At 37.7% G+C, this 21,148-nt stretch overlaps 1 protein-coding gene across 1 annotated transcript in view; it reads right to left on the minus strand.

Annotated features, from left to right (window-relative positions):
* The window catches only part of clstn2a (calsyntenin 2a), a 359,501-nt gene that overhangs the window by 181,644 nt on the left and 156,709 nt on the right, over nt 1-21,148 (minus strand). The window contains exon 2 of the mRNA XM_030160119.1: nt 16,781-16,903. Within this exon, the coding sequence (XP_030015979.1) occupies nt 16,781-16,903 (123 nt within the window). The remainder of the gene's footprint in view (nt 1-16,780; nt 16,904-21,148) is intronic.

The raw sequence follows: 21,148 nt of genomic DNA on the forward strand, positions 1-21,148 counted from the left end.
ATTACACCAGAAACATGTACAAATACTAAACACGTTTTTATTTGATCAGAACAGGATCTAATGCTATATCACAACTTTTTTCTAATTCTCCTAGTTTCCAAAGGAACTACCATCTGCCTCTCAGACAGTAAAAAGTGTTTTTAGGATGCTTCAAATAACCGTTATTTAATAAAGCAATGTTAAATAATAATAAATAAGATATAAACAATAAAGAAAACCAAATAACAAAAATGAACCACTGCCATATCTGCCTTTGAATAAATACCTAAAAATATCGATACAGTACTTTTCAATATCGATACAGTATTGTGAAATGAAATATCACGATATATTGCAGAACTGATATTTTCTAACACCCCTAGTGCCAAGTGCAAGGGCCAAGGGGTAGGGGTAAGGGGTGTATTGGGATTGGGCCAAACATTTTCAAGTATTTTAAGGCAGCCATACACTGTGTGATTATTTTGATCATTGTACGCAGCTCCATCTCAAACTGTGCGAATCAATCGTAAAGTCAGGCACACGATTCATGTTCTCACACTGTACGGACCGATGCTCGTATGCGACCTGACTGCTCACCCTGTAGGACCGGACACCAGAGGATGCACCACACGTTTGAGTGTTGTATCCGGAAATACAACGTTAAAATACCAAGGAATCTGGAAGTGCATAGACGATTGTGTATTGGCGTAAGTCACGAAATGATAGTGCTAAACAAAAACCAACGAGCTGCTTTGGTAATATGTGCCTTTATCTGCGGGGAATCAAAAAAGAAGAAAAGACGACGACGTGTTTGGTGCAGGAATTGGTTTGCCAGACGTGGACAGTATGGGCTGTCAATCCTACAGCGGGAACTTGAGGTAAGCCGCAAAAGCTAAATTGCACTAGGCCAAGAGCCAGCTACTGTAAGCTTAGAATTAGCTTACAGTAGCTGGCTATTATTGTATTTGCGCATGCACAGTGTGAGAATTTGAGGCACATGGGCTCGTGGCACTGCTTTGACAGTGCGATACCTTCACGAGGAGCGAGCAGGATTTCAAACAGCTCTGTTTTCGTTGCGAACACACGATTGCTGGTGGTCATGAGGTGTTAATCGCTTCTCCTTACCCCATGTACACCGCACGAAGCACGACACACGATTAGAGGCACATCTGGCCCGATCCCAGAAATAGTCACACGAGTGAGAAATCATCTCTAAAATCGCACAGTATACGGCCGCCTTTAGACAACTGTGGGAGACAAGTAAACATTCTTCTACTAACACCTCCAGTTCTACCTCAGAAGACTCAACCTTTTAGTAGGTCTCCTTGAGTCTCTGTTTCCTGAGAAACACACACATGAAAAATGGTGTGTTTGTCATATTAGTATAACTGTGCCTGCTGTTGTTGTTGTTAGTAGAATCCCCTCATCCTCCTCGGGTGTGTCCAGTCTGGCCCTGGGCTAATTTGCGCTGTCTTGGTAGAGCAGCTCAGGTCATTATTAACATGAACTGGCTGCATCTGTGCACATTATTTTGTATATTGTTAGTTGATCATTTGCAAAAGCTGGCCAGTGTGTTGGACGTTTTATGACTGGAGCAAAAACTAACAAAAATGAGGCCAAACATCCAGGGCACCATCCAGGGATACAGTGACAAATGAGAATCAATATGAGAGAAACACAATGATGTGAATTGTAATACAAGGATGTCATTGTGTCACGGATAGAAAATGTGAGAGCGAGGAGTAAGAGACAGAGCAAAATGGACACATGGAGACACTACAGTGGAGGAAAAAAAACTGAAAAAAACACTGAGGATTGAGAGGAAGTGAAAAGGGGACGGCATCAGTCCATCTGGGTTTAACCACAGTGAGATGGGAGTGGAGGCACAGTGCTGAACCTCATGTCCTAAGGCAACGAGGAGATATCAATTCACACCCTCTGACAGTTCACGGAAACTCTGTATCCCATCCTGAGAGGAATGGACAAAGATACAGTATGAGAATAATACAAAACAGTTCTGCAGATCCTGAACCTCAGTGGACTTCAATGCATTTTCCAGTCCTTTTTCTGAGTATCATTGTGGGAGTGAAAACATACACAGATACTATATTAGAAAAATCTCCAATGTGTGCTGACACTGTTCAATATTGCAATGTCTAGAAATGTGTGTATTGTGAATTAGTCTTTCTGCATTGATAGTTACGTTACACTAAATTAGATCTCAAACATTAAACAGCCTCTGGAATAAAGGGATGAAGTCAATTATTTCAGACATGGTTTGACTGAACAAATGAATACACACTTAAATAGTAAATATATTTACATAAGACGTTATACTGATAATCAATTTAATTTGATTTCTCCTCTTTAACCCTTTGTCAGGCAAGTGACTATTTTTGGTCATTTCCAAAAACATTACATATGGCTAAGTGAGGTCAAGAAACATGTTAGTTTTTATAACACTGCAGTGATTCAAAGAGATTCTATAGAAATTCTGAAGCTGTAAATAATGAATATGAGGGTTTTTTTTTTTTTTTTTTATCAGTTTATGACCTGATAACAGTTGTTTTATTACATGTGTTTACTTTATAGCAAGTGTTGCTCAGAAGTTCTTTGGTAAGAGGAGGGAGACTGTTGTCATGCCAACTGAAAAGAAGGTAGATGATGATGTCCAATAACACTCTAAGGTTGAAATTTTGAATATCAGAGTATTTCAATTGTTGCTTTTCCATTGGACATCTGCACAAAACTTTACCGATATTTATTAAATGTTGAAAAAACATAAGTGCGTAATGTCAGTTTTTCCATTAAATCACAAATGCGATGATTTGTTTATTTATTCTCGCAAGATGACATAAGAAGTCATTCCATAAACATGGTGACGAACATAAATATGGTGTTGATTTACAGATATATTAATAATTTTTATATATTACCCCTCTATCTCGTACTAAATTAAAAAAATGATTGGGTTTCCTGGTGTGTCCACACATACTGCGACATGTTTCTTTTTTTCTTCACTTGCTGTTACGTACAACATCTCTTTTTTTTAATTCACCTGACTCTAGTTGCGAAAATAGGTCTTTCCATTGCAGTTTTGTGTGATATACCATTTGCGCTATGCCCGAAAAACAACGTCTTGCCAGCACAAAAAACTTTTAATCAAAAAATGAGACTTTTGGCAAAATTGTTGTTTTTCCATGAGGTAACTTTTTATGCACAAGTTATATTTGCGCAATTTGAAGGTCAATGGAAAAGCGACTAATGAGTGTCACATATAAAGAGTTAAAAAAAAACCCAACAAACTCATGAACGTCAATTGAAATAATAATTAAAAAAATAAAATACCTGGAAATAACTCCAGTAAGTAAATAATCTAAATCAGGGGTGTCAACCTCATTTCAGTTCAGGGGCCACATTCAGCTAAATTTGATCTGAAGTGGGCCAGACCAGTAAAATAATAACATAATAATATATAAATAATGTCAAGTCCAAACTTTTCTCTATATTTTAGAGCGAAAAAAGTAAATTTACATTATAAGAAGGTTTATATCTACAAACTATCCTTTCAAAAGATGTAATAACATCAAGAAACTGAAAAAATAAGTGTAATTTTAACAGTTTATGCCTCAGTTTATCATTTACACATGTACATTATAACTTACAGATCACAGTGGATCTACAAACACACAAAACATTTACTATCAGGCAGAATATTGTTAAAATTGTACTTACTTCTCTTAAGGCATTCCAGGTTGTTCATATTTGTTCAGGTTATTCCCATTTTTTGGGAAATTATACTTTGTTTTAGTGTAAATACATGAAAATATTTAGTTGTCATTATTTATATGTTATTATGACAGTATTTTACTGGTCCTGCCCACTTGAGATTGAATTGGTCTGAATGTGGAACCTGAACTAAAAGGATTGTTAATATCTTAGTGTAATTTTTTGCATTTCACAAATTCATCCCAAGGGCCGGAGTGGACCCTTTGGCGGGCCAGATTTGGACCCCGGGTCGCATGTTTGACACCTGTGATCTAAATTATCACTATCATTAGCCAAGCCTAATAATAATGCTTGGCATCTGTTGTTTCATCAGTTACAACATTTGAGAAGTGGATTTGTAAATAATACATTTTCACTCAGTCTTTTGTAATTTTCATATCACAGTGTTGATATGGGTCAGCATTAGTGTCATGTTTTACTTTATTTAGCTATAATAGACAGGATACCAGCGTAATGAATGTGAATAAATGTTCTGTCGTCTTATTTAGGTCTGCTGATAGTGCTCGCAGCAAAGAACGATCTGGTTTGTCAGCCCTCTAAAGAGCATACAGAATGTTTGATGTTCTGCATCTGTTTTATGTTGCAGACCTGCCTCCCTGTTACCTCATGACTAAGCGCACTCTGCTGAAATTTAACAGCTACACAAAGACACAGAAGATGGAGAGGAGGTGGGAGGGAAGAAGGTGATGTGCCGTCCTTCTCCTCGGGGCAGATCGACAGATAAAGGTGTGGTTTGATCAGACTGTCCCTCCAATTCTCTTGATATTCTCTCCTCTCCTCCTCTGTTTCTTACTCTCGCATAAATCCCTATTTCCTGAGTCTACCTTTGTTTCTCTCTTTCATCTTTTCCTCAGTCCCTGCCTCTTATTTCGTAACGTTTTTTTCCCTGTATTCCTCTCTCTTTTGCTCGTTACCTTTGAAGTTTGCTGTAGCTTCTGCTTTGTTGGATCCCACAGTTTAATTAGCACCTTTGCTTTTGTCACCTCGGTGCAGATTCGTTCTCAGGTGGTCACTGCAGATGGATTTGGCAAGTCACTGTTGTTATTATGAGAAGACGCTTCACACAATCATATCCAGAACTAGAGCCATGATCTAAGGGAACGCTGTAATTATACTACTTGTGCCATTATTTATATTTGAAGAGATGGAAAATATTTTGGGTGATAAGCATGTACAGCACATCAGAGGCTGTTGAGGTCATGATAGTGGTTTTTTTTTTGTTTTTTTTGTTTTTTGATGTAGCTGCACACAGAAACTGAGGGTGTGTATTAGACAGCAGTGAAAACCTGATTATCCACCTTCCACATTAATTACAACTGGAGAAATACACACCACTTCTCAGTTGTGTCTTCGCTGCCAAATCCTCTGTTGTCTTGAATAAATGATGTAATTGTTCCTGACAGAAATGGAGAAAATCTCAACTCTTCTGTTATTCACAATTATCCTACATGATCCTCAAGCAAAATTTTTCTTCCGTACTGCCAAACATCTGTCAGTCAGGATTCTCTAAAATATTGTGGACCACATTTTTGGAATAATCTACGACCTGAACATCAATCAACACCTTCTTTATCATTATTTAAAAAGCATCTGAAAAGGACTCCAATTTCTGAAAAAAATGTAAGACTGTATATCATTTGATTGGTATTTCTACTGTTTTTACTGTCGACCTGAACACAATCAAGGTGAACAAGTATATTTGCATCAGTTATTAATCAGTATTGTGAAAAGATACCCCCAAAACCATTCCCAAAAATTTTCTTTGGCCATCTTATTACCAGATCTTGCAATCCACCAAATTTGAAGAAAATCCGATAAAAACTGATAAAATGGCGACCCAATGAGCGAGAAAACGTGCACAATTTTATTGTTATAAGAGAGCAAAATTATTGTACATAATGTTTTGTAACACAATAAATAATTACTACTCAACTCCTGTGTCTTTTTTACTACAAAATGCACACATCACATTGCTTTTCACTCATTGATCAATTTTGTTGAACAGCTGTTTGATTATCAATTCTTATTTTCAGTATTAAGACAATCAACCATTTTTTTCTGAAAACCCTTCTTTTACAGCCCTTTAATTGTAATAACAGAATGGGAACCTGTTATTTAAGTATTATTATGACTGAATATTAGGGATGCTCCGATACTCAGTGTGTGTACTCGTACTCGTAAAAGACATCCGATACAAATGCACCGATGCCACTTACGGCCGCGTGACATTCACAGTTCAGTGCAGCAGGTACGCGGCAGTGGAATGATGTGTGTGGAGTATGAAGAGTATGGAGATTTTTCAAAATAAATGACGGTGATAAAAGTAACGCTGACTGCAAGTAACGTTAAAGACACAGACAGACACGGATGCAGCGTTCTGTCCGTCCTCTGCGTACATTCCATCCGTTTACCAGGTGCTGGCGGATGCGTACACAGAATGAGAATACCAGCGAGAGTACTGAGCGGTGCGGACAGTGCCGCCAACAGAAGTGAAAACGAAACTTATCACTCATTTCTCTTTACTCTACCTGCTGAAGCTAAGCTAAGCTGATAATAAAGTATTCTGGTTCTGACTCACTGTGTTGAAAACTTACAAACTGGAGGCCTTGGAACATCTGCGGTCACTGCAGGTCATGGTAGTTGCCCCGCTGCGCTATTGAGCATTACTTGTAACTCGTCACATGTGGACGCTTGGTCGAACCTCCTTATTGTCAGTTTTCATCATGCTGTGTTAGACACTAGGTAGACTAATGCTCTGTCTAACATGCAGGGTCGCCTGGCTGCAGCTGTGGTATGTGCAAGCAGCAGGGTTTCCTACTGTGCTCTGTAAGTGCTCTGGCAGTCAAACATTCAGAGAGTTTTGCCAACTTTCTGATCACTTCTCTGGAGAAATATCCCCTCACTTCAAAACTGTCTCTGAAGTGATGCTGGTAATTCTGTTGTCCAGCTGGCAAAAGAGCATAGGTTCGCTGATCAGAATAAATTGGGGAGGAAAGAATATAATTTTCCTGCTTCAAATGGTGTTGAAAAGCATGTGGATTTCCTTGTTCTTGTAAATACAAAATCTGCAAATGTGTCCTGTATATTCCTGTATATTAGGTAAATAATTTTTAAGCTGATCAGCATTAACTTTTATGAGATATGAAAAATGACAGACAGTGAAAAAGTCTAAATGTAAGTTCTGCTCCTGTTTCCAAAATTCTGACTGTACTTGGTAAAAACAGAATACATGGCATATACACCAAAGGGTTATTCCTGATGCTAACGTTATGGACAGCAGTTTAAATACAGACACTGAAGCATGTTGACGTGAGTATATACTGTAGTTATAGAGGATATTTGATAATAAAGACAAAAAAAAAATCTCCTTTCTTGTTCTTTGTGGTAAAAAAGGTAACAGTTTTGCGGTAGTTGTTATTGCCTACGTTCAGAATGGTGCTTTTTGAGTTGCAGATTAAAATGACTGATGCTTAGCACAACCTATGAGGGATATGTTGTTATTTTATTCTCCTTTTCACATGTACAAAGCATTATGCTTCAAGCTTCAAGCCTTTTTTTTTCTTTTGTCTTATGCACACAATCGTAGGACAATGAAATCCTGGAATGATGGTTGTCTCTGTAGAATAAATTAGGAGATTAAATGGATGATACAGTAATAACTAGAAGGGCAGTGGGAGAGCGCAGAACTCCACCAAGGCCAATGCTCCAATCTTATTTCTCTAACCACACTATTATTTCAGTCAGATGCCTCACATTTGAAATATTCTATTACAGCAGTAGAATATTTTTAAGATTTTTCTTCTAAATTTTGGCTTCATCACCCCCTGCAGTTATGTTTACATATAGAAAACAGAGAGTGATGAATACATTTCTTACTCCGTGGAGCCTACACATGGATGCTGGGGTAGTAGTGGGGACTGAAAAAGGTGGCAGCGATGCAGGACAGTAGCAGCATTGACATGTCAGAGTGAGTTTAAATAGACCGCCACACTGGAGGGATCATTTGGTAGATGATGTGTGTGGGGCATAACACAGTAGAATGAAGCTGAGCTGCTGAATTTGCTTTGCGGCATCACACCATTAAAGATACAATATGTAACATTCACACATGCTGGTGTGTTTGTGTGAAGTTGTTGCTGACACTGTTGCTACCATAGGAGAGCAGATCCAAGGTTTGGGAAAAAGCAGGAGAATTTTCATGGGAAAACTACGTCTAGTCCTCTACATAGAAATCAGTGCACAGACTACTATGCTACTGGTTAGACTAATTGTCTGTTACCATGGTAGCAAAGGTTATAAGGCTAGATTCACAACAGGAATATGGAGATTTTGCAGATGTAAAACTGGTGCCAATGAGACAAAAATAGGTTGGAATTATTTGCAACCAACCTGTGTCATTTGCATGGATATAAATTAGAGAAAGTTCATACATTCAGGCCAAAGCAGCTCCTTTTTATGCAAATCCTTATCGCCAAAAACATCTGATTCACAAAATAAGAGCACAAACAGCCACAGATAACTTGAATGGTGCAGGTCTGGTAATGCCTGCAGATTAGAATGCACGTAGTGATTACATTCAAACTCGTTCCCTTGCCCGGTCTCTTTCTCATATTTAACCTTTTCATGCATACTGGTCATTACAGTGGACAGTTATTCTACAGCTGTTCTCTTGTATATTCATGGATTTTATTGTTTTAGTTCCATATCAGCCAACACAGTGGACACTTATGCATCATCCCATACACTGACATTCCTACCATGACTGTAACTTTGCTCTTCTTGATAAACCTAATCTGCACAAGAGTCAAAACACAGTAATGTCCCGTCAGAGAGCGAACTTTAATTGATTGCCATTCCAACGTTTATTTCAATATAAAGTAGCTTCTTGTTTTGGATAATCCCTGATGGTCCAACTAAAGCAAAATGAATTTAAAAGTAAAACTGTGGGTCATTTAGCAACACTAATCTGTCAAATTGTCTCTAAACCAGGGGGGTCCAATGCGGCCCGCCAAAGGGTCCAATCCGGCCCACGGGATCAGTCTGCAAAGTGCAAAAATTACACTCAAGATATTAACAATCAAGGATGTCAAAGTCGTTTTTGTTCAGGTTCCACATAAAGACCAATGTGATCTCAACTAAAATAATAGCATAATAACCTATAAATAATGACTCCAAATTTTCTTAGTTTAATGTGAAAAACATAATATTACATTACATCTATAAATAAGTAATGACAACTCCAAATGTTTGTCTTTGTTTTAGTGTAAAAACTTACATTAAATGATGGAAATATTAACATTTACAAACTATCCTTTAACAATAAAATGTGAAAAACCTGAAATTTTGAAAGTGAAATTTTAACATTATTCTTCCTGTTATTAAATATTTTTTGCCTTTTGTAGATCCAATCTGTAATATGCATGTATAAATGGTAAGTTGAGGTGTAATACTGTTAAAATTGCACTTATTTTTTCTCAAGAAATTTCTTTTTTTTTCAGGTTATTCACATCATTTTTGTTTGGATAGTTTGCAAATGTACATATTTATATAATTTAATTTTGATTGCACTAAAACACAGAGAAAAATTTGGCATGATCATTATTTACAGGTTATTATGCTATTGTTTTACTGGTCCAGCCCACTTAAGATCAATTTGTGCTGAATGTGGCCCCTGAACTAAAATGAGTTTGACACCCCTGCTCTAAACTGTCCCATCAGAGAGATTTCAAATGCCATGTTTTGACCCACTAACATGTTTGCGTGTAAATCAATTGTTAATTGATATTAGACTGTAATTAACAGTTTGTTTTTTTGCAGATTATCTCCATGAAGTGAGTAACTAGTATTAAAGTATGTTAAAATGTGAGAAAGCATCAGATTAGCAGCATTACAAATGTTTTTATCATTTCATAGTTTTCACACAGTATATCACTTTGCTTCTAAAATAAAATAAATGGTGTCCAGCTGAGTGGACATTTTTGTAACTCCATGAAAGATAGATTACAAAAATTTCAATTGCATTGTTTTTTCGTGCCTGAAGAGGAATTAAAACACTCAGGAAAAAAAAAAAAAATCTTGATTAAGGTTCTCATAATTCATGCATCAAAGGGTTAATGATATCAAGGTAGAAATATTCATACATTGTGGAGTTAAATCATCTGGGGCTTATCTTGGACTGGAGATGGAGATGAGGCTGCTTTATTACAAATATTCCACCTCAAAAAGCCAGAATCTGACTGCAAGAGCTGCAGAACACACAGCGTTACTAAATAAATCCACACGAATGCACACAGCCTCTTACGAGACACACTTACAGTTTCAGTTGCTGTGTGATGCTCTGAGTAAGCAGAACATCAATAGTAGGTTTTCTGTTAAATAATGGTTCTTCAGTGACACAAGAGAAGGGTTATTTGAAATTCAGACAATAATGGAACCTTCTTTTTTAGATCTCCCTGACAGATGCTTGAGCAGAATGAGTTATTGAGGAGAAATACAAGAGAAACTAAAGAAAGAAAATACATGAAAGTTAGTTTGTGAATGCGGAGAGTTGTTTTTTTGTGTGTGTGTGTGTGTATACGCAGGTCTGTGAATTAAAGATATCCAAGTTAAGAGTTAGCATCCTTTGCAGTTTTTGGTACTATCTATCTACATTATCCTGGGACTCTCCATTGTTAAAGTGGAAAACTGCCTCTAATCCAGGGTCGTCTAATCCTGATCCTCGAGGGCCAGTATCCTGCATGTTTTACATGTATCCTTCTTCCAACACACCTGATTCAGATAGATAGATAGATAGATCGAGACAGACAGACAGACAGACAGACAGATAGATACATACATACATACATACACAGCAGTGGCGGCTGCTCGTCTGTCAGAGAGGGGAAGCTCATTGTTGGCTTACATTAAAAAAAAAAATGGTCAAGTTACTTAAACATAAATTCGTCCCTCCGTTCCTTTTTAACAAAATGGTCAGTGACATTATCGTACCAACTAAACAAGAAAACGTTGAAATAATGTTAAATTGAAACAAGGAAGTACAATGAGTGTGTTTTATTTACAGTGCAAGAAGTGAACAAGTAATTTCGTAGTGGTTTCTCTCTCGATTTCACAGCAGAATGCACGACGGTATTAAACTGAATTGTGTCAAGTGAAGGAGTAGATCTCAAAATAGCTGTCAATCAAACGGAATTCAGCCTTTCAACTGATCCTCCAATCAGCATGTAAAAGCCTGGCGTCCAGCCCAGCTGAGCTCTGCCCACAGCTCCATTCACCCCCAGAGACGCTGAGCGTCCGAGGGCAGGACAACATTGTGGTATTTATCCAATTACTGTCCAGTTTTGAGGCAATGAAAATACCAGTTCCACTCAGTCCCATTGAAGTGCATGGACGCTGAGCGTCTACGGGCAAATGCACTGAGCAGAGATTGAATGAGAAAACAGCGCAACAGGAATGTATGAGAAGTGAACAACATCGAGTCCGTTGATTTGTGATAAAGCTGATTCTGAACGAACTCGTCTGTGAGATGAATGTGTTCTAACACATTTGTAGTCAATGAAATGCCAACACAATCGTACATATTTGACCATTTAATTTTCATAATTTTAGAGGAAGCCAAGCGTCCCTTGCAATCTATGAGAAATTGCTTCTGATACACAGACACATAGATGCATAGATTGATAGACTGACTTTATTAATCCCCACGGGGAAATTCCAAAAATGAAAAAAAAAAAAAAAAAGACAACCCTCTCATCAAGCTCTGCAGAAGGCTGATAATGACCGTCAGGTGTGCTGGAAGGGGGAACTATCTAAAACATGCAGGATATTTTCCCTCGAGGACCAGGATTGGACACCCCTGCTCTACTCCTTTTTATTGATCTGCATAAGGGATCCATCCTTGGCCCAGGACTTATCATTCCAACAAGTTTTATGAAAATTGGTGTAGATGTTTGCAGGCGGACATGAGTGATCACAACCTCACTAGCAAAGGTGATAATGGTCTTGCAAAAATGTGCACAATCATCACTATAATATGAACTTATCCTCACAATACAACCATTAAGCAGCATTACTGGTACTGAGTCTGAACTTGAAATGACAACATTTACACCCACACAATCTAAACCATCTGACTTGTTTCTTCATGGCAGTTGCTCTTGATGACCCTTTCTCATTTGCATTGTTCTTCTGTCTCTTCCTCTTTTCCACAGCTATCTATTCTACCTTTCTCTGCAATTTTCCAACTTCTGTTCCTTTACCCCATGTGAGTTCTGCAGAGAAAACAATGTACCATAGTGCATTATTCTGTACCATGATAAATGGGGAGAATCCGTGTCTGTTGACTGTGGCCTTGAGATAAAGAATAAGCAAATGAAACTGCCTGCTTGCCTCGCAGCACCCTGGAGCCCACTGCCACCATCCTTCATGCTAATTTGATTGAGAACGCCCGATCAGCACGTACCCCTCAACCCACACACCTTTGCTCCTAAGGAGGTGTTTGGGGAGGGGGCCTGAGGATAGAGGATGCTATCACGGCACGCAGTAATAACAATTTATCTCTAGGATGCCTGTCTCAGCGTATAATGTTCAAGTTAGGTCCACTGTGGGTAGTTTACATCAAAGTGAAATGTGGTGCCGCAGTAGAGGGCAGGACGAAACCAGAGACAGGAAGGACAGGAAAAAGGAAACAATGTACAGTTGAAAAGGTGAGGGGGTAAGAAGTGAGGATGGTGTGAGGAATTTGGAAGAGGATCATGAGTGACAGAAGGCCAAAGGTTGGACGAAGGAAATAAAGAATGACAGGAGAAGGGTGTGAGAGAGGAGAAAATAGATAAGTGCTTGACTATGCTAGTCTGTGTACCCACATTGCAATTAATGTGCAGCCAGAAGGACAACCCACTCCTTTCTGCAGTAAAACAAAACCAGGATTGATGACTGCTTGTATATATTCTTGCTAGGAGCAAGGCGTCGAAATAGAGAAGAGCAGAATGGATACTTGGATGGAGACAGAAAGGATGTGACAAAAACAGGTGAAATAAACATAGAAGAGAATAGTTAGAGGTTTCCAAGAGCTGGAGTGTTCTGTGCAAACCACAGTGAGAACAGCAGTAGACAATAGCAAAGGGAGATAAATTGGGACAGAGACGCTTTTTTGATGGTCTCCTTGGTAGCTGTTCTCCGGGCTTCATTCATTATACGGCATGCAATGAAAAACATTCAAGGGGAGAAATATCACCAGTCAGCAGCCGTGCACCGCCGTGCTTTTCCCTTCAGGCGATATTTCACCAGGTTTGACCTTCTCAAGTCAACAAACCAAGTGTTAATCACGGAGAAAAACAATCAAAATTAATTTCCCCTTTAGTCCGCTTGCTTGTCCTACTGCCGTTAAACCTTTTACCGCTCCACAGTTAGGATTCGGTTTCTAGGGTGAGCTATGTGGTGCAAAGTATCCAAAGCCCTGCTTGGTGAAGCTTATATGAGGGGGGGTTTTCAGAAACTACACATACAATATAGGGATGGGAATTGAGAACCGGTTCTTTTTGAGAACCGGATCCCAGTAGCTCGATTCCTTGGAATCGTTTGCCTGCCTGCTTAACAATTCTGCTTATCGATTCCGCTTTTGTTGCACATGTGCGATGATGTCACGCGTACACTGCATTGTTTTGGTCAGAACGTAGCCAACATGGTGTTGAGGCAGAAACGGTCTAAAAAGACGACACCAGGTCCACTTGTAACACTTGCAAAGCTTTCATGTCTTCAAAAGGGTGGAATCCCTCCAATATACTCAAACATTTGTCCACAGCATGTGATTCATTTACAGGAATGTCACTTATTTGGTACGCTACTTAGCAACGCTTGTGAATGTAGCGGCAGAGTGAACACCAGGCCCAGCTCATGCTCCAGTGTGGGCAACAAACGTCGTATTCAAATACAAGTTTCCAGAGGTAGGGGAAAGGAAATGAGGTGCACAATAACGGGAGCCGAGCCGAGCCAAGTCGAACTGGTTCGACGTAGTGGAAATGCGGCAACAGAGGAATTAGTAAAGCGTCTTTAGTTTCACTTTCACTGCACCCCCCACCCAACCAGCCCGGCGTAATTTGTTGTTATTATTTGTACATACTGTATATGGTCCACTTTCTGTGCAGAGATGGAAATATAAAAGACAGTTAATGCAAACACACCTGTTTGTACTCTTTTATTTTCTCACCCAATGACAATCAATAAGAGAATCAATAAGGAATCGGATCAATAAGCAAAATCAATAATGGAATCGGAATCGATAAATTCTTAACAATTCCCATCCCTACATACAATAGGAATAAAAAAATGACCAAGGATGTTGTTTTTGGTGTTTCTGAATAATACATTCTACCTTTTGCCATGTTTTCAACTACTTAAATCTCCCACAGCCTCCAAAGTGTCATTAAAATGTGTAGATACAGCACATGAATCAGCGGTATGTAAGTTATATTATAAGCTGTAGCATGCATGTCTGCAGCCCTGTGGGAGAAAGTAGAAAAACGGAGCTGTTTAACGTGGATACAGGCTGTTCCACACTTCTCAAGGTCAGCTGTATTTGGTCATTATTTACAAAGCAGCTCACACGTAACGTTGAAAAAGACAAAATTACGGCTGCAGCTTTGGAACAAACATGCACAAAAAAAAAGGGAAACAGAGGGAGAAAAATAGCTGAGTACCAGATTTCCATGGTTGTCAGCGTTGCGATTAATAGCAGCCATTTCACCATAATGAGCTGTTAAGCGTTAGCTGCCAGAAAGCCTCTTCGTTTGCTTTTGAGTCTCAGAATACTTTGTCTAATTATAACAGCTCGCCTCTAGCTCTGCTCCCTGTCAATGTCAGTGTTGCTGTACCTGCGTGACTGCAGTACGTCTTGTTAGACAACATTATCAGTCCCTGTTATCTGGAGATGAGGTTTCTAATGATATACTGTCGTTATTACAAGTGTACCTGTTCTGTGACTCAACAACGCAACTTTGGTGGTTCAGGTTGCTCAGTGCTCCTGGCCACTGGTTTAACGCAAACCATTATAGCTGTGTGACATCTTTGCTTTAAACACGAAATACATTAACAGTGAAAAAAAAAAAAAAAAAAAAAAAAAAAAAGGAGTTGTCCTAGAGCTGTTATTTGTGGCCTACTTGGGGGGGGGGGGGGGGTTTATGGGCTTACTTTGGTGTGAGAAGCAAAAAGCTCTTCTAAGCTCACCGTAAACAAACTTTCACTGATTTTGAAGTTTCTATAAGTCTAACGCTATCATTACACATGGTGTTTATTGTGGGTCAAATGAAGTGTTTTCTTTTGTGGTACAAAATTGAAACCACTTTATTGCTGTTTGATATTTTGAACAACATTTTCCTTCGTGTCACATTACAATTCAGGTTAGAAAATTAACACTGTCATCCAGACAAGGCCAGGGACAAAATCATATATTTTGCCACTTTTGAGAACGATCTTTTGGACAGATTAATGGGGCAATTTAACGGCAACAAAAGGGATGACACATGGCTTCAATTAGCAGAAGCCTTGAATGCAGGCCTGTCAGAGGGAGTGAAGAAGATGTATTCCAACTCACAACCTGACAAGATAAATAAAAAAAAGCCTTCTTATAAAAGTCAATAGCATTGACTCACTTGTCTTCTGTCTGTCTACTTTATATTCTCTACTATTCTGAGTGCAAGTGTACATTTATTTAAATTAGTACAGTACAACCTCCAAATCACTATTTTTAATTGGCTGTTTGCAACATAAAATAAGAAAGAGCAGATAAAAAAAATGGATAAAATGTACCTAAATAATCTTGCATTTTGCGAGCATGATAAACAATTTAATATAATAACCGGAAAAAAGAAAGAAACTCATTTGTTTTCCAATGCTAAGGGTGATAAATGGAATTCAGTCTCCATGACAAACAGTGAGAACAGAGAACTGTTGGATCATCTGTTTTGTTTTCTGTTGTGATGTTGCCACAGTTGCTGCACAGAGTCCTGAAGCATCCTCGCCTGGAGCCCTACAGTATTTGCGTGTGTGTGTGTGTGTATGTGCATGGGTGTGTATACTGTAAGGTTGTACTGTATGTGTGTATTCTTGGGTCTCTGTGTAAAAGAGGCCTTTTCTGTGCACTGTAAAAAAAAAAAAAATCTGTAATTTAACAGAATTTTCACAGTTCATTTTACAGATTTTTCCTGTATTTATAAGATACAGGAAAATATCAATGAAATGACAAAAATAGACTGATTTTACAGGTCAAATGTAAAATAACATGAAAAAACTGTAACTGTGAATAACCAAAAAATTTCAATTTTTTTAAAAGAATTTTTTTCTTTTTTCACAGAAAAATGCAGTTAAAATACATTTACAAATGTATCATAATTTCACAAATATATCTTTTCTATTTATGAGATTAAACTGTTAATTTAAAGTTTAATACTGTAAAAAAATAAAATAAAACGAGATAAAATTACTGACAATTAACCATTAAAGAAGTGTTTGTTCTGTAAATTTAACAAGACTTGTTTGTTAATTGACAAATATCTTTTGTAATTATGGGAGGTTTCACAACAAAAATGCTGAATAAATGTATTTTTGTGGATGTATAACATGTATAAGCACTGATAAACTGTCAAAATACAGTTTTTATAAGTGGATTATACAACTTAGTCTCATTGAACATGATTTATATATATATATATATATATATATATATATATATATATATATATATATATGTAATTTGATTGTTTTAATACATGAAAATATTCTTTATTAAACATTAAAAAGTAAAAAAAAAAAAAAAAAAAAAAAGCAAAATCTCATATAAAGTTAGGGCAAAAAACTGCATTTTAATTATGGAAAATTACCATATTTTTATGAGATTATTTTCCATTATTTCACAGTATTTTTTTGGCACCCCTGCTGCCAGAATGCTACCCTTTTTTTATGTTTGTTTTTTTTTTTTTACAGTGTGCGAGTGTTGGCTCGTGAATTTTTTGCCTCCTACCAGCATAGGGAACTGGGGCGTCCTTGTCCAGAGCGACCAGAGGAGGGTCCAGCAGCACCGTGTCCATGTTCTCTGTGATCACACCATGGTAGGATGTCTCTATCCACGGCTTGTGCTTGTTCACTGTGGAAAAGAAAACACACGGGAATGAGAAAAGACCAGGTTATTAATGTAATTAGCCAATGGTATATTTCAGTTTGTGGCATCATCGTTAGAATCTGGATTGAAATCAGTTCATCTGAGCCAAAAGTGACTACAACAGGCTTGAGGATGACAAAACAGACTCAACTTTTTAAAACATTATGTTGTGATTTTAGCTGGAGGAAGCATTTCATAACTAGAAAAGCACTCGGAGAGCGCAGACCTCCGCCAAGTCCAGATCTTTTTTTTTTTTTGGTTTTTTTTTTGTATTGTGTCTGTGTGGTTCCTTATGCTTCCTTACAGTACATGTTTATGTAAATGTATAATTAAAAAAAAAAATGGAGGGGGAAATTCTTGTTTGGAAAAGTATCTATATTAGTGTGCACAGGGCATAAATCTACTTAACCCTTTCATGCATAGTGGTCACTACAGGGGACAGCTGTTTTCTTGTGTATTCAGGGGTTTTGCTGTTTTAGTTCCATATCAGCCAACACAGTGGACGCTTATGCACCATCCCATACACTGACATTCATACCATTACTGTAACTTTGCTGTTCTTGATAAACCTGATCTGCACTAACATATTTTAGTGTAAATCAATTGCTAATTGTTATAAGACTGTAATTAGCAGCTTTCTTAAACAAAAAGTTTTTTTTGCATATTATCTCCATGAAGTGAGTAATAACTAGTATTAGAATATTAGAAAACATCAGATTAACAGCATTAAAAAAATGTTGTTTCATATGGTTTACACAGTGTATCACTTTCTGATGATGGGTTTTAAAAAGATGTTCCTTTGCTTTAAAAAATTAAATTCATGGTGTCCAGCTAAGTGGACATTTTTGTAGCCCCATGAAAAATAGGTTCATTAAAAAAAACAAAAACAACTGCAATCATATTGGGGTTTTTTTCATGCATGAAAAAGAATAAAAACACTCAGGACAAAAATCTCAACTAAGGTTCTCATAATTCATGCATGAAAAGGTTAAAAATGGAAAAAACTGGAAGCTGCATTTAAAAGATAAAACTTGAGTTGTTTTATATAAACAAGTATAGAGGCTGATATGGATGAAAACAATAAAGACAGGGATTATTTTAGAGATAGAGTTAGCTAACATCAACATACATGAACTTGACACACGACCACATCCAAATCTTCCACATAATCCACATTTATTCTGCTTTATGTCTTACATTATTGTGCTTGTAGTCTAATTGTCTGTGAATAAACTGAAACGACTGTTACGACTGATTTCCAATGTTTTTACAGATGCCAGAGGTAAGAACAGTTGCCAAGGATTGTGCATCATGAAAAGGCTGTTTATGAGTGTAGTACATTTTACATTTATGACTGCCTCTCTATGACAAAAAGCTCTGTTCTCTTAAAAAAAAACACTGCCAAGAGTCACAATTCTTTGGTTTATGAGAAAAAAAAAAGTGAAGCTTGGAGCAGAGAACAGAACAAAACAACACTATCCCCACTGCTTCTTCTCATCTAATGCTTTAGATGCTCATAACTGGATTAAGTTTTGTGTTTTGACCTCCACTTCTCCACACTTCCCCCAGCACTATCGCTCTCAAACACTACATTTTTCAATTTTCCCATTCCTCCTCTGTTTCTGCCTCTTTGCCAGAGTTCAACCACCACGCCACGAAACTGTCACAGAGATAAGTTGAGAAGATGAGCTGGAGATTAACACAGATCACCACAGCATATGATTACTGATGGTGTAAATTAAAGTCCCTCACATTGAGACCTCACATAGAGATCCATGTACAAGCCACAGGAAAAGCCATGTGTGCATGTAGACTTCTGTGTACACACACATATGCACAAACCACTGGTGTACAAGTGTCACTCTCTGCAGGGAGCTGGAATGCTAACTTGACCTTTCTATCCACTGAAGAGGAACACTTTGTCTCATGCCAATGAGCAGATGACATGTCCAGCTGGCAGTGATTTAAAATGCATCAAACTGTTCCTAAAACCTCCTCACAGCTTTTCATCTGTTTGGATAAATTTCAGTGGTTCTGTCCTACTATTCCATTTTCTTCCCCACTTGTCACTATACTGAGTTGATAGAACAGGGTCAAAGCAAAGCAGGGAAAGCGTGTTAGGCCTTTACAAAAGAAACATTTGCACCCCGTGAAGCTCACGCTGAATGAATTAATTCCTTTAAATCAGCTATTCTAAGGAAGACAGTTTGCTATAAATGTCAAGAATGGGTTAAAGTGATTTGCGTTGGGGGCATGAAACACAGTGAACCAGATAAAATATACATACTCCACTGTGATGTCACCTGCTGGTTCCGCATTGATGTTTTGATGGAGTTGAGTTTGGCATATGTCTGTTTCTTATGTTTGTGGAGAAAAGACATGATCAAAAGGGTGGAGATGGGGAAGAGTGTGCAAATGTATGCATGCTAACATTACAGGTAGTTTACTGAAAACACTGCAACACAACAACACACTTAACTAGGCTGCACCGAGAACTGGATACAAACAGAGAGTTTATTAAAGTCCATTTATAGGGATTCCTGAACCTCTATCAACATTCCAAACGTTCATTCAGTTCACTCACATGCAGGAGTTGTAATCTCTTTTGCCATGTAAATCAAATTCAAAACAGAATTTGGTGAGTTTAGGTTACAAGGAAGCAAACCAGAGAAGTGTATAATCTTGGTGAAAATAGATGCAAGTTGCCTTGGTATTTCTTTGAAAGTGAGTCTATAGTAGGTCAAATTAAACCATGGTGAATGTTAAAGCTCCTGACTAAATATACATTGGCAGCTGTTAATATAAAAGCTGTGGCTCAGCCAAGAAAGTGTGAGAAAGGCCTCAGGTGGATTCCAGATTTAATCTATTCAAGAATTCGGTCAGTCTCTTCTCGGCCCATTAGAGAGAATCTGTGGAAGGAAGAGCTGAACGAGTAAATTTGTACATTTGTTCAGTGTTGATTAGTGGAGAGTTCTAACTGCAAATAGAGAGAGAGCTAAAGTCCTGCCCCTTCCAGTTGGACCCCATGGGATCTTAATTTGGGGAAAAAATAAGTAAAATCTGTATTACTGTCAGTGACATAGTTGGTATTATACCACTATACATAATACACATATAATGTTTGTTATGAGCAGCATGATGACAGCTCCTGACGCTGTCCGATTACATGCACTTAATGGGTTAACTGGTTGATGTCAATCACCCGTAGGTGTGAATATGACAGTGAATGGTTGTTTGTCTGTATATGTCAACCTTATGGTGAACTGGTGACATTTACAGCATGTAATTCACCTTCATCTGAACCTTCTTGACTACGTGGTTCATAGAATGGATGGATGGATGTTTGTCAATTTAAAAAATATTTCAACAAGTCAAGAAAGTGGTAGAATGTTGAACAACTAGGCTGTGAAAACATATAAATATAATGATGATCTATTCAGTCCCTGATAATGTCTCTACTCCAGCGACATGACCAGACTGTAGTGATTTTCACCTCTTATAACTTACTTTTTCTTTTTTTAACTAACTTTTTTTACTTTGCTTTTAAAGATTGAGGTAAAATGTGTCAAGGTAGTGGCTGTTTGGTGACATGTACTACATATGATGAGAGATGCTATTGAACTGTTGAACACAAACAGTAAAGAGCAGTAACAGTTCCTTACTATCTTTGCCATAAACTGTGACTTTCTTGGTGTACAAAATTATACTTTAAAATGATAAATATCATGTGTGTAAATGGTGGAACAACTCAAATTGGATCAGAAATTACTCATCTCTCTCCGCTGACCACCATTCATGTTATTTCTGAACTTAGGTCCCATGGGGGACCATGGAAGGTCCAGGACTGTGACTGTCTATACTGAATTAAATTCACTATTCAAACAAAGGTATAAGGCTGTAAGTTTTAACCTCCTGAGACCCAGGAAAGTTGAGGTTTTGGCTTTTTTACATTAAATAATTGTCTTGATTGGAAACCGCATAATGCAACAGTTTTTTGTGTGTGGGTTATTTGTTTGTTTGCTTGTTTGTTTGTTTTAGTAAAGCTGTAAACTCTTGTCCCCTACAGAGGACAAAAATACATTGCTGGATCTCAAGAGGACAAACAAGCTGGGTTGTACTTTAGTAAAAGTTAACATATGATACGTTATATGTAATAAATAAAACATAAACATAACATTATCCTTTGCCGTCTTCATTGAACGACTAAAAACTATGTTTTAATCATAAACT

This window comes from Sphaeramia orbicularis, chromosome 17 (genome assembly GCF_902148855.1).
Source record: "Sphaeramia orbicularis chromosome 17, fSphaOr1.1, whole genome shotgun sequence".
Lineage (NCBI taxonomy): Eukaryota > Metazoa > Chordata > Actinopteri > Kurtiformes > Apogonidae > Sphaeramia > Sphaeramia orbicularis.